The sequence below is a fragment of the Nicotiana tomentosiformis genome, chromosome 6 (genome assembly GCF_000390325.3).
Source record: "Nicotiana tomentosiformis chromosome 6, ASM39032v3, whole genome shotgun sequence".
NCBI lineage: Eukaryota > Viridiplantae > Streptophyta > Magnoliopsida > Solanales > Solanaceae > Nicotiana > Nicotiana tomentosiformis.
Window position 1 is genome coordinate 17138448 of NC_090817.1, and position 13204 is coordinate 17151651.

General features: G+C 38.6%; 1 protein-coding gene across 1 annotated transcript; it reads right to left on the reverse strand.

Annotated features, from left to right (window-relative positions):
- Nucleotides 1-8288: 8288 nt before the first annotated feature.
- LOC117273601 (uncharacterized) lies at nt 8289-9080 on the reverse strand. Its single transcript, XM_033652783.2, has one exon. The coding sequence runs from the start codon at nt 9078-9080 to the stop codon at nt 8289-8291; it is 792 nt and encodes a 263-aa protein (XP_033508674.2).
- Between the last annotated feature and the right edge of the window lie 4124 nt (nt 9081-13204).

A 13204-nucleotide genomic window follows, 5' to 3' on the forward strand; every position in this document is an offset into this window, starting at 1 on the left:
CCAATACCTGGTTCTGCACAAAAATATGCAGAAGTGTAGTATGAGTACACCGCGGTCGGTACTCAGTAAGTATTAAGACTAACCTTAGAGTAGTAGTGACGAGGTACAGTCGAGACACTCACTAGTCAAATAACCTGTGTAATATAGCATGCAAAAATAATAGAAAATAAATAGTAGTAATAGCAACATCAATCAACTAGTGATTTAAACAGCAAGAAAACAGGAACACCATAAATATTGCTCAAACGCGTAATAAATACAGGTACAACCAATTAATCAGGTTCTTCAGAATATACATATTTTATCTAAGTTATTCAATAAAAATCTCTGGAATATAATCCTTTTCAATAAATATATTTCCGAATATAATTCTTTCAAGTAAATATCTTTCGAATATAATTCTTCCAAGTAAATATCTTTCGAATATAATTCTTTCAAGTAAATACCTTTCGAATATAATTCTTTCAAGTAAATATCTTTCAAATATACTTCTTTCAAGTAAATATCTTTATAATATAATTATTTCAAATAAATATCTTTCTAATATAATTCTTTCGAATAAATATCTTTCAAATATACTTCTCTCAAGTAAATATCTTTATAATATAATTCTTTCAAATAAATATCTTTCTAATATAATTCTTTCGAATAAAAGTCACCAAATAAAGTGGAGGCACACATGAAGCAACAACAACTACAAGACACATAGAAAACATAGGTGCACAATAACATCTCAAGATAAGGACATAAATGTATACACAACAAAACGATATCACAATATAATGTATGTCTCTCGTCCTCGCCTGCACGGAAACACCATTCGTGCCATGAATATATGATAACATAAAAATAATTGCACGGCATCATCCTTTGTGCTTTTACTCTCATCCTCACCTGATAATATAAATGAAATAGCACGGCATCACCCTTCGTTCTTTACACTCTCAATGGCACAACATCACCCTTCGTGCTTTACACTCTCAAATGGAATGACATCACCTTTCGTTCTTCACACTCTCAAATGGTACGACATCACCCTTCGTGCTTTACACTCTCAAATGGCACGACATCACCCTTCGTGCTTTACACTCTTCCTTACCAAGCACATGTATATCATTAACAAGCAAGGTAGGAAGCATAAATAACATCAAGGAGAGTGTTTAAACCACAACACAATACAACAATTCATATCGCAATTTTTCACTGACCACAACCAAATTCCAACTATGTAGCAGAATCAATAAATTTGTCAACAAATAGCCCAAGGCTCCACACAACGTATAATAAACCTCAAAACAATCAACATAGGTGAAAAATACTCAGTATAGGGAAAAACCTTCATTAATCCAAATTCTTGATAATTATATTAACTCCTCAATTTAAACTTATTAATAAATATTTGCAGATAAGGGTTCCATCATGGATTTAATTCCAAGAAAATATCAAATCAATAAACACACGGAATTCACGTAAAATTCAAGTGACAATAACACCAAATTTATTAATTAAAATACAAACTTGACAAATAAGGAACGAGGCGTAATAATTCAAGGATTTACTAATGCCAATAATTATCTAATTTAATACATAAGAATGCCTAAAACTTTAAACTAATAAAATTTGCACATATAAGCCCGAGTACGTACTCATCACCTCCCATACTTGGCTTTTCACTTTTCACATTTCACAAATGGCACACAAGACTCGATGCCTAAGGGGTAATTCCCCCACTCGAGGTTAAGCAAGACAGTTACTTTTTTAAAGTTATGTCAATATTTCAAAATCGCATTCTTTCTTGAATTGACCCCCAGACCGCCCAAATCTATCCAAATTAATTGTATAACTTCATTAACATTCATCGGAAACAATTCCATATAATAATTCGTCGACTTAAAAATTTATTCCAAAAAGTCTACAAAAGTCAACGCGGGACCCTCCCCTCGGAACCCGATATAAGTTTCATGAAATCCGAACACCCATTCCGATATGAGTTCAACCATATCAATTTTATTGAATTCCAATAAGAACTCGACCTCCAAATCTTAAATTTTTGTCTTTGGAAGATTTTACAAAAATCTTGATTTATTCCATTAAAATCCGAATTAAACGGTGAATATAATCATAGATTCATGAAATATAAACACTTTAGGATATAGAACACTTACCCCAATCCATATGGTGAAAATCGCTTCAGTCCGAGCTCCATAGCTCCAAATATGTTATAAATGGCTGAAACCTCAAAATATAGCTACTGTCCAAGTATTTACTCTTCGCGATCGCGAAGCACAAATTCTTTCACCCCAAAATTGCTCTTCGCGATCGCGGAAAATCAATCTCGATCGCGAATAACAAACTCCCCAACTCTTACAGACATCCTCTAGTATAATGGTCATAACATTTTGTACAAAACTCCAAATGATGAATGGTTTAACTTTCTGAAAACTAGACTACAAGGTCTATAATTTTAATTTTTTGCACATCTCCCAATTCCTTATAGATTTCTATATATAAGCTTCCAAAGTCAGCCCTATGCAACAGAGATTTCCAAACTCTTCTTGGACAGCATGTAGTGTATCTACCATCACTTTTTGTACACACCTCCAAATGACAAATAGTTTATCTTTATAAAAACTAGACACAAAGCGCTACAACTTTTATTTTTGGATCATCTTCGAATTCCTTATAGATTGTGAGATATGATCTTCCAAAGTCGGGTGAGTGCAGCGGGAGTTTCCTCTACGCGATCGCGAAAAGTCTTCCGCGATCGCGATTCACAGTATCGAAACAACAAAATTGCTCTTCGCGATCGCGACCGTTAGTCCGCGATCGCGATGCATACCTCTGTGGCTAAAAACCAGCAACTAAAAATGGCCTAGAAATGGTCCGAAACCACCTCGAAACTCATCTGAGCCACTGGGTACCCCGTCCGAGCATACCAACAAGTTTCAAAACATATTGCGGACTTTGTCGAAACCTCAAATCACATCAAACAACGCTAAAACGAAGAAGCATACCCCAATTCAAGCTTAATGAAATTAAGAAATTTCAACTTTTATATTCGACGCCGAAACCTATCAAATCAAGTCTGATTGACCTCAAATTTTGCACACAAGTCATAAATGACATAACGGACATATGAAAATTTTCAGAACTGGATTCCAACTCCGATATCAAAAATTTAACTCCCCGGTCAAACTTCCAACTTAACTTCCTATTTTCGTCATTTCAACCCTAATTCCACTACGGACTTCCAAATAATTTTTGGGATACGCTCCTAAGTCCAAAATCACCATACGGAGCTATTGAAATCATCAGAATTCGAATCCGAGGTCGTTCACACATAAGTCAAATCTCCGGTCAACTCTTTTCATTTAAGGTTCAAAAATGAAAATTGTTCTTTTAATTAAATTTCGAATCTTCTGAAAATCAAACTCGACCACACTCGTAGGTCATAATACATATTACAAAGCTGCTCGAGACCTTAAGTCACTGAACGGGACGTTAATTCTTAAAACGACAAGTCGGGCGTTATAGTCCATAATGTGTCCGTCTAATGAAAAAGGAGGAGTGTATTTATAGAGTGAGGGAGTGAAAAGGGATAAGAATTATGATACAAAGAATCTGCCAGAATTCTCTAAAATTAGGGAAAAGGGCATCTTTCTTAACAGATATGGATAGATGTCCAATTTCTAGTACCTTCTTTATCTTAGAAAATGGACAAGTGTCCAAATTCTGGATATTTTGGGATCTTATCCGTATTTTCCTACTCAGTATTGGGACAACTGTCTCTTATTCTAGAGGTTTCTCATGTTTTTCTGAAAAACTTTAGAATTAGAATTTCAAAATTGACCCTTAAGGGTCTTGGAATTACCTCAGAACCAGATTGGTTCTGGCATGAGTCAGGTGACTATGGGCCTAAGGACTTTGGACTCTTAAGCTTTTTACAAATTCATGGGCTTGTCTATTCAGACAAGCCCAATTTATGAGCCAAGTAGAACGGGTCACTTCAGTGAGACCCAATTCTTAACCAAACCAAACAACAGTAAAAATAAAAAAAAATAACGACAATTAATTTAACAAAATAAACAACAAAGCAATAATACTAAAAATAAACGCAGAACTAATAAAGATAAAACATATAATGATAATAAAAGAACAATAAAAAAACAGAAAGCAAAAAAGGAAAAATAAACTAATCTAACACTGTTTTTACTTTATCTTAATTAAGTCCGTTTAATTAATTAATTAATGTAAAAAAAATACTTGACAATAATAAAAATAAAACAGTAACAGCTAAAAGTAAACATATAATATAATAATAAAAATGCATAATAATAATAAAAATAAAAATAAAAAACATTAAGACAAACAGAAAATAACGGGAAAAATAAAACTAGCCGTTAAAAACCCTCATGCCAAGACTCCCATCTGGGATCTGAGATCCTTGATGGGAGATCTTGACAGGAGGATTATTAAACGGGCTAGGTTGGACTTTTGGTTTTTGAAAAAATGAAAAATAGATCTAGGGTTTTGGTGGATTTTTTGGGGATTTGGTTTGTAGGGTGAGGTTCAGGGAGGTGGGGAGAGTGTATGGTATGATTTTGAGGGATTTTGGAGGTCCGCCGCCGCCGTGGGCGATTTCCAGCGGCGGGGCTTGGGTGGCATTAGGGTTCGGCCATTTTTTAGGTGTAGGTTTGTTGGTTGTTTACCGGTTTTTGGGGTGAGGTGATGTTTGGGAGGAGTAAGGGGAGAGAGTAGGGTGGATTTTGGGTGGATTTGGGGAAGTTTTAGGTTTCGCCGCTGCCTTAGGCGATTTCCGGCGGTGGCATGAAAGGAGTATATTGGGGCGGTTAGGGTTTTGGAGTTGGGAGTTAGGGCGACTGAGAGAGAGAGAGAGAGAGAGATGTGAGAAGGGGGGGAGTGTGAAATGAGGGAGGGGGGGGGTAAGAGAGGGTTTGGACATATATATACCAAGTGCCAGGCCAGTTCCGAACCATTGGATCTAGTGAAGATCAACAGCCAGGATCGCCTCGCACTTAAATGACGTCATTTGCTTTTTAATAGGGGCGGACCGGTTCAAGGGGGTGGGCTTGGGTATTTGGGGTTAAGTGTTTGGACTGGGCTTGGTTTTTAAAGATTGGCCCAGTCCTCTTAAGTCCAAATGAACCCCTATTATTATTATTTTTTTAAAATTAATTTCTAAAATCTAATTAATTTAATTAAATCCTAATTAAATACTAAGCTATCTAAATTTGTAAAATTAATTAGCTATTTACTCTTATTATTTAACTAATTAGTCAATCATAAGTTATAAAAAGTAAAACTACTAATTTTAATATTAAAACTAACAATGTCAAAAATAACAATTTTTTTTGTGATTTTCTTTCAACGATATAATTAAATTATATAATTAGGTATTAAATTAAGTTAACAACCTAATAATTCAACATGATGAAGACTTAAATATATTTTGTTATTTTTCACAATTTCAAAATTAAAAAATGCAACTAAAAATGCAAATAATCTTAAATAATTGCCAAAAATCCTAAAATAAATCTAAAAATAAATAGGACTAATTTGTTTATTAATTTTGTAGCAGTGTGTGTTTTTGTAGGGTAAAAATTATATGCTCACAGCTGCCCCTCTTTGCTCGAAAATACGAAAAGTTTTCGGGCAAAGACAAGGTGGTTATGCTGGTATCAACTAGGGAGTGAGACCCTATGTTGGAAAGTCATCAAATAAGGAATGGAAGATCCTATGTTGGTATCGAGTTATGTCGGCATTAACTAGGGAATGAAGACCCTATGTTGGCATTAACTAGGGAATGGAAGCCCTATGTTGGAAAAGGCGCAACTAGGGATTGGAGGCCCTATACTACCTTAATTTTTGAATTATTTTAAACATCATTTCTTCTTTTCTTCCTTTGTTTTCAGAGGATGAGTGAATGCGGAAAAGAATTTGGAGGAGACTTCCCTTTTGAAGTTTTTATGGCAAATCTATTTCTAGTCCTTGCACAATTTCTTTTGGTTGCCCCTGCTTCTTGCAAGGTTGAAAGAATAATTTGTCAGTTCGACACGGTGGTTGGTTTTGTGGCCTTGATTATTTGGTGACTCGATCTTGGTCCGTCTTTTGGACGAAGATTTTGATTGCTTGTTGGCTCGCTGGGGATTGGTTTCATTTCTAACCCTGGCGATCTTGACTTTTCCAAAATCTTACCAGGACGGTTAATCACGTGGGACTTAACCTTCTTTAACTTTATTTTGCCTTTGTGGCATTTTGACTTTAATCCCTTTCCTTTCGGGAATTCTTGATTTCGAAGCATCAGCTATCATGGCCGGTCGAGGTCGACTCAATGTACCTGCCAAGGCTGGGCATTTTTTGCATACTAGCTTGTATCAAATGAGAACCTTATAGATTGGTCTTGCCATCCTTTATTTGTCTCAATTTAGACTAGAATTAGACTGAAAGGGATTGAAAGAAAATAAATGACGGAATGGATAAATGAATTTAGACAAGAGGTATCCCTTTTGGAGAAAGGAAAGAAGGACTTATCTGGAGTGTTGTGGACTTCAATGAACATGACATGCCTCTTGGACTGGATGCCCGATCTGTGCGAACCATCCAACTCTCAAAAATCCACCATAACTTATACCTCAAGATTGAGAAACCTTGCCCAGGACTGTGTCCATATTTGCGACCAATTATCCTCTTTTCGATCAGTGGTGCCCTTTGCAGGTTTTCACCAGCTAACCTCTCTCATTTATCTTCTCATCATCGCCTTGTAGTGCTCTTTGCTAGTTTTCACTAATGAGGCTCTCTCATTTTCAATTTATTTGCTTACCATCGCATAATGGTGCCCGTGTGGGTTTTCACCGATAAGACTCTCTCATTTTATTTCTCTCGTTTGGTTGTATCAGATCTAAGTAACTGTATCCTCCAATTTTGGACATATTTACCGATTGATCGGAAGGACTTGAACATGATTTGGGGTAAAAAGAATTTGAATTGAATTACAACTTTGGAACCTTTCAGGCGAAAACGTCGCCGAACTATTATAAATTTTGCCCCAGTCTCATCTTCGGGGGGAATTTGGATTTTTATTTTGGTGTGACTGAGCCCCAGAGTGAGGCTTCCTACCTATCCTTTCGGAATCAAGTCGAACGTAGTTCAAGGAAATATTTTGTTTTTATTTTGAATTTTTGATTTGATTTATTTATTATTATTTTTTTAAAACAAACTTTGGGTCCAAAGAGGGTGATGAAAGAAGAATAACCGGCTCAAAAGGTTTACAAAATTTGAAATTATTTGGGTAGCGAGTATGAAAGCCTTCATCATCCCAATCGAAGAGTATCAAGACCGCAAAAGGGGTTAAACATAATACTTTTTGACTGCATCTGCATTGACAGCCGTTTCGAGGTTTATTCCTTCAATATCTCCTAAGTACAATGCCCTTTTTGGCAGCAGTTTTCTTATAATGTACAGACCTTTCCAATTCGGAGCAAACTTTCCTTTTGCGTCTTCATGATGTGGGAGAATACGTCTTAGAACGAGTTGCCCCACTTCGAAGTTTCTAGGCCGCATTTTATTGTTGTAGGCACGGGCCATTCTTTGTTGATACAACTGCCCGTGAGAAACCGCGACCATCCATTTTTCATCAATCATAGTTAACTGTTCTAACCGGGTTTTGACCCATTCATCATCCTCGATCTCGACTTCAACAATGATTCTAAGAGAGGGAAAATTTGACTTTTGCAGGTATTACAACTTCAGTTCCATAAACCAATAAGTAAGGCATAGCCCCGACTGATGTGCGCACGGTTGTGCGATATCCCAATAATGCGAAAGGCAGTTTCTCATGCCATTGCCTAGAACTTTTGATCATTTTCCTAAGGATCTTCTTGATGTTTTTATTTGTCGATTCAATGGCGCCATTGGCTTTTGGTCGATAAGGGGTATATTTGTGATGCGTAATTTTAAACTGTTCCCATACCTCCCTCATCAGGTGACTGTTCATTGTCGGTAATGATAGTCTTTGGAATACCAAAATGACAGATAATGTTGGAATGTACGAAGTCCACCACTGCTTTCTTAGTGACGGCTTTGAAAGTGACTGTTTCGACCCACTTTGTGAAATAATCAATGGCAACCAAGATGAATCTGCGCCCATTTGAGGCTTTCGGCTCGATCGGCCCAATGAAATCCATACCCCAAGCAACGAACGGCCAAGGTGCTGACATAGGATGAAACTCTGAAGGCGGTGCATGAATCAGGTCACCATGTATCTGACACTAATGGCACTTCCAGACAAAACTGAAACAATCCTTTTCCATGGTCATCCAGTAATAACCTGCCCACAGGATTTTCTTAGCAAGGACATATCCGTTCATGTGGTGGCCGCATACTCCTGAATGCACTTCGTTCATGATCTTTTCAGCTTCTTTGGCATCTACACACCTCAAAAGATTCAGATTTGGAGTTCTTTTGTACAGAACTTCTCCGCTTAAGAAGAAACTGCTGGCAAGCCTTCTAATGTTTCTCTTTTGGTCTCCACTGGCCTGCTTAGGGTATTCATTTGTTTTCAAGAACCTTTTGATATCATGGTACCATGGTTGAACATCTGGTTCTACTTCAAGTGCATTGCAATAACCATGTCTTTCTCGAATTTGAATCTCCAACGGGTCAATATGGACATTGCCCGGATATGGCAACATTGCAGCTAAGGTAGCTAGTGCATCGGCTAACTCATTGTGGAATCGAGGAATATACCTGAATTCAATGGATTTGAACCATTTACTGAGATCTTCCACATGTTGTCTATATGGGATAAGTTTGTTATCTCGAGTTTCCCATTCGCCTTGGGCTTGCCGAATGATCAAATCGGAATCTCCCTTGATTAATAATTCTTCTACATCCATGTCAATTGCCATGTTCATGCCCATGATGCAAGCTTCATATTCAACAGTGTTATTCGTATAGAATAACCGAAGTCGGGCCGTAACCGGGTAGTGCTGACCAGTGGGGGAAATCAAAATTGCCCCAATTCCAACACCCTTTGCATTTACAGCTCCATCAAAGAACATTTTCCAAGTTTTGGTGTCTTCTGGGATTACCTCAACCTAGTTTACTTCCTCGTCTGGGAAATAAGTGCTTAGGGGTTGGTATTCATCATCAACCGGGTTCTCAGCCAAATGATCGGTCAAGGCTTGGGCTTTCATAGCCGTGCGAGTGACATAGACAATGTCGAACTCTGTAAGCAGGATTTGCCATTTTGCTAACCTTCCTGTGGGCATTGGTTTTTGGAATATGTATTTTAGAGGGTCCAATCTGGTTATGAGATATGTGGTATAGGCCAATAAATAATGTCTAAGCTTTTGAGCAACCCAGGTTAGGGCACAACAAGTTCTTTACAGCAAAGTATATTTGGTTTCATAACCAGTAAATTTCTTGCTCAGATAGTAGATGGCTTGCTCTTTCTTCCCGGTCGCATCCTGTTTCCTGAGGACACAGCTAAAAGAATTCTCCAGGACCGTCAAGTATAAGAACAAAGGCCTTCCAGGCTCAGGCGGAACCAACACCGGCGGATTTGACAAATATTCTTTGATTTTGTCCAAAGCTTCTTGAAACTCATCCGTCCATTTAATCGTAGCATCTTTCCTTAGCAGCTTAAATATGGGCTCACATGTGGTCGTGAGCTGAGCGATGAATCTACTAATGTAATTTAACCTTTCTAGCAAACTCATGACCTCTTTCTTGGTTTTCAGAGGTGGTAGATCTCGGATAGATTTTATCTTTGTTGGATCCAACTCAATACCCCTCCGACTGACTATAAATCCCAAGAGTTTCCCGGATGGAACCCCAAATGCACATTTAGCAGGGTTTAATTTTAAGTCATACTTATGTAGACGCTCAAAGAACTTTCTCAAAACTCGCACATGGCCTTCTTGTGTTCTGGATTTAATGATTACGTCATCGACGTACACCTTGATTTCTTGGTGCATCATGTCATGGAAGATGGCGGTCATAACTCTCATGTAAGTTGCCCCGACATTTTTCAAACCAAATGGCATGACCCTATAACAGTAAGTCCCCCATGGTATGGTGAAAGCTGTCTTTTCTACATCTTCTTCATCCATCAGAACTTGGTGATACCCAGCATAACAATCCACAAAAGACTGTACTTCATGTTTGGCAAAATTGTCAATAAGGATGTGGATGTTTGGTAACGGAAAGTTGTCCTTGGGACTCGCTTTGTTCAAATCCCTGTAGTCAACACATACTCGGATCTTCCCATCCTTTTTTGGTACTAGGACTACATTGGCCAACCATGTGGTGTATCAGACCACTCGGATCACACCTGCTTTTAATTGTTTGGCAACCTCTTCTTTAATCTTGTCGTTGATGTCTGTTTTGAATTTTCTTTGCTTTTGTTGGACAGGTGGACAACCGGGATAGGTTGGAAATTTGTGTACTATGAGATCTTAGTCCGAGCATATCATCGTAGGACCATGCAAACACGTCTTTAAATTCAAACAAGAGTTGGATCAATGCGTCTCTAGTTTTTTCCTCGGCGTGAATGCTTATCATGGTCTCCCTGACCTCTTCTGAATCGCCCAAATTAATTGGTTGTGTTTAATTTAGGTTTGGCTTGCGCTTATTCTCGAATTGTTCCAATTCTTGATTTATTTCCTTAAAAACCTCCTTTTCATCATATTATGGTTCTTGATTCATTATTTCACAGTTAGACAATATTTTAGGATCTAGGCATGAAGTTCACAGGCATTCATGTTATTTAAGTCCGCATTATTAGAACTGAAAAGAGAAAGATAAGAAAAATAGCAAAATCAGAAAGAATAACAGGAAAATATTCATAGACGATGAAATATTGATTTCATTGCATTGAATTTGAAGATATGAGGGTTTACATCGGAATTTAAAAAGAAAATAAAAACTAAAAGCATTCGAGTTACACCCTGAAATGACTCGGAATGCAGAAAAGATGGCAAGACTGAACTACTGGGATTCCAGCCTGACTGGGAATGGTGTAGCCTTCCAGTTTTACAATTTAGCATTGGGCCTCATGTATTGCACCTCAGAGGTGCTCGAGCCTTCACCCGGTTGGATCATGTGGACTTCATAGAGCATTTTCCTCATTGCTTCACAGATATCCTCAGTTTCATCGGCCGTGAAGGCCTCTTCTTCTTCTTTTTCTTCTTCTTCTTCTACTATATATCTTGTCTTAACAAACGATTTGGCGAGGTGTGGGATTGGCTGAAGCAAAACCCTCCCATCTTTCTTACGTTTATCGGCCAATTTTTTGTCTGTATCAGTGTCTTGGAAACCTATGCCAAAGAATTTCTTGTTGGCAGCCAAGGTGACGGGTTCTGTGACGCCCTGTAAGGATACCCCTAGCCCTTTTCCAGGCTTGTACCCACGTTTGATCATTTTTCTGGCGACCATGATTGATGCACTTGATAAACAAGGTTGAGGACATGGGGTTCTTTCCTCGCACTGGTCGGCGAGCACAATTTCAAAGGCTTGGTAGACGATGTGCTCGCTTCCGTATCTTGCCTCGAGGTATGGGACTGATGGGTCCCTGTAGATTGACTGTTCATCTTCTCTATGTACCATTATTTCTTGGTTCTCATGTTCGAACTTGACCATTTGATGGAGATTAGAGGGCACGACTCCCGTTGCATAGATCCATGGTCTTCCTAACTGAAAGTTATAGGAAGTGTCCATGTTCAGAACTTAGAATGTTACTTCAAAATATATGGGGCCAATGGTTAGGATTAAGTCAATCTCCCGTATCATGTCCCTCTTGACACCGTTGAAAGCACGCACGCAAATATTGTTTGGTCTGATCCTTTCAGTCCCAATTTCCATCTTTTGCAATGTTGATAGAGTGCAAATATCGACTCCGGATCCGCCGTCCAACATGACCCTTTTTCACATAATATCCCTCATACTTGACAGTCAAGTGAAGGGCCTTGTTGTGGGAGGCTCCTTCGGGAGGCAAGTCATTTTGGCTGAAGAAGATTCGGTTGACCTCAAAAAATCGCTCTGCCATTCTTTCTAACTGTTCAATCGTGGTCTCAATTGGAACATACACCTCATTCAGTGTCTTTAGAAGCACCTTTTGGTGTTCGTTTGAGGTCATCAGTAGAGACAAGAGTGAAACCTAGGAGGGGGCCTTTCTCAGTTCATCAATTACAACATACTTCGAGGTTTTCATCTTCTGGAAGAATTCCTCTGCTTCTGCAGCAGTTACAGGCGTTTTGAGGGGGAAACGCTTCTGCTTGGTTTTGTTCAATTCTTCTGGGTTATGATACTTCCCATAATTGTTTGTTTCATTCACTTCCCCCTTAACTTCCTTCCCTTTATATGTGACAATTGTCTGATTGTACTTCCAAGGGACGATAGTAGTGTCTTTTATAGGATTTTGTGGCATGCGGCTAATGATCAAATGATCATCCAGCCTAGGTGGAATGACTAGCTTTCGTACCACGTAAGTACCTTTTGGTACATACATTTTTGGCAGATTTGGTGTGGTTTTCCTCTGCTCCAATCTCTTGAGAGGGCTTAACATGAGCTGTCCTTTTCTGGGGGCTCTTCGGACGGCGAGAATGGCCTCTTTGGCAGGTTCTGCCCCTGTCTTTGCTTCCCCATCCTTTTCTTCATTTTGGGGAGTGGAATTCATCTTTTTCTCATCCCTGACCTATTTTTCCACAACTTTAGGTTCCTTCTCTGAATCAGCAATGGCAATAATTGCTTTTAATGCGGGGTCGAATTCTTTGTCTTCACAGATCATCCCGATGACCAGCCCATTGTTGTGGGATGGTATCGGGTTGTTTGTTACATTGGGGACTTTCTTATCCCTTAACACTACCATATTATGTTCGATCAGGTTCTCAACTGCTCTTAAGGGTCTAACAATCTTCAGTGTTATGCCCTTCTGCCCTGAAGTGATAAACGCACCTGGTACCTGGCCTGTAGGATGGAGATTCTGGGTTCTGTCTGTTCGGAGGTACAGGCTGCAATATGCCCATTTGGACTAATTTTGGGAAGAGGCTGGAGTACGACTCACCAATGGGTGTGAAGTCATCTTTTCTGTGTGATTCATGGGGACGGGTGTTATATTGGTAATTATTCTATGATGGACAGGGATTATACGGGGCTTGGTGATGAGGGTTGTTTCTTGGAGATG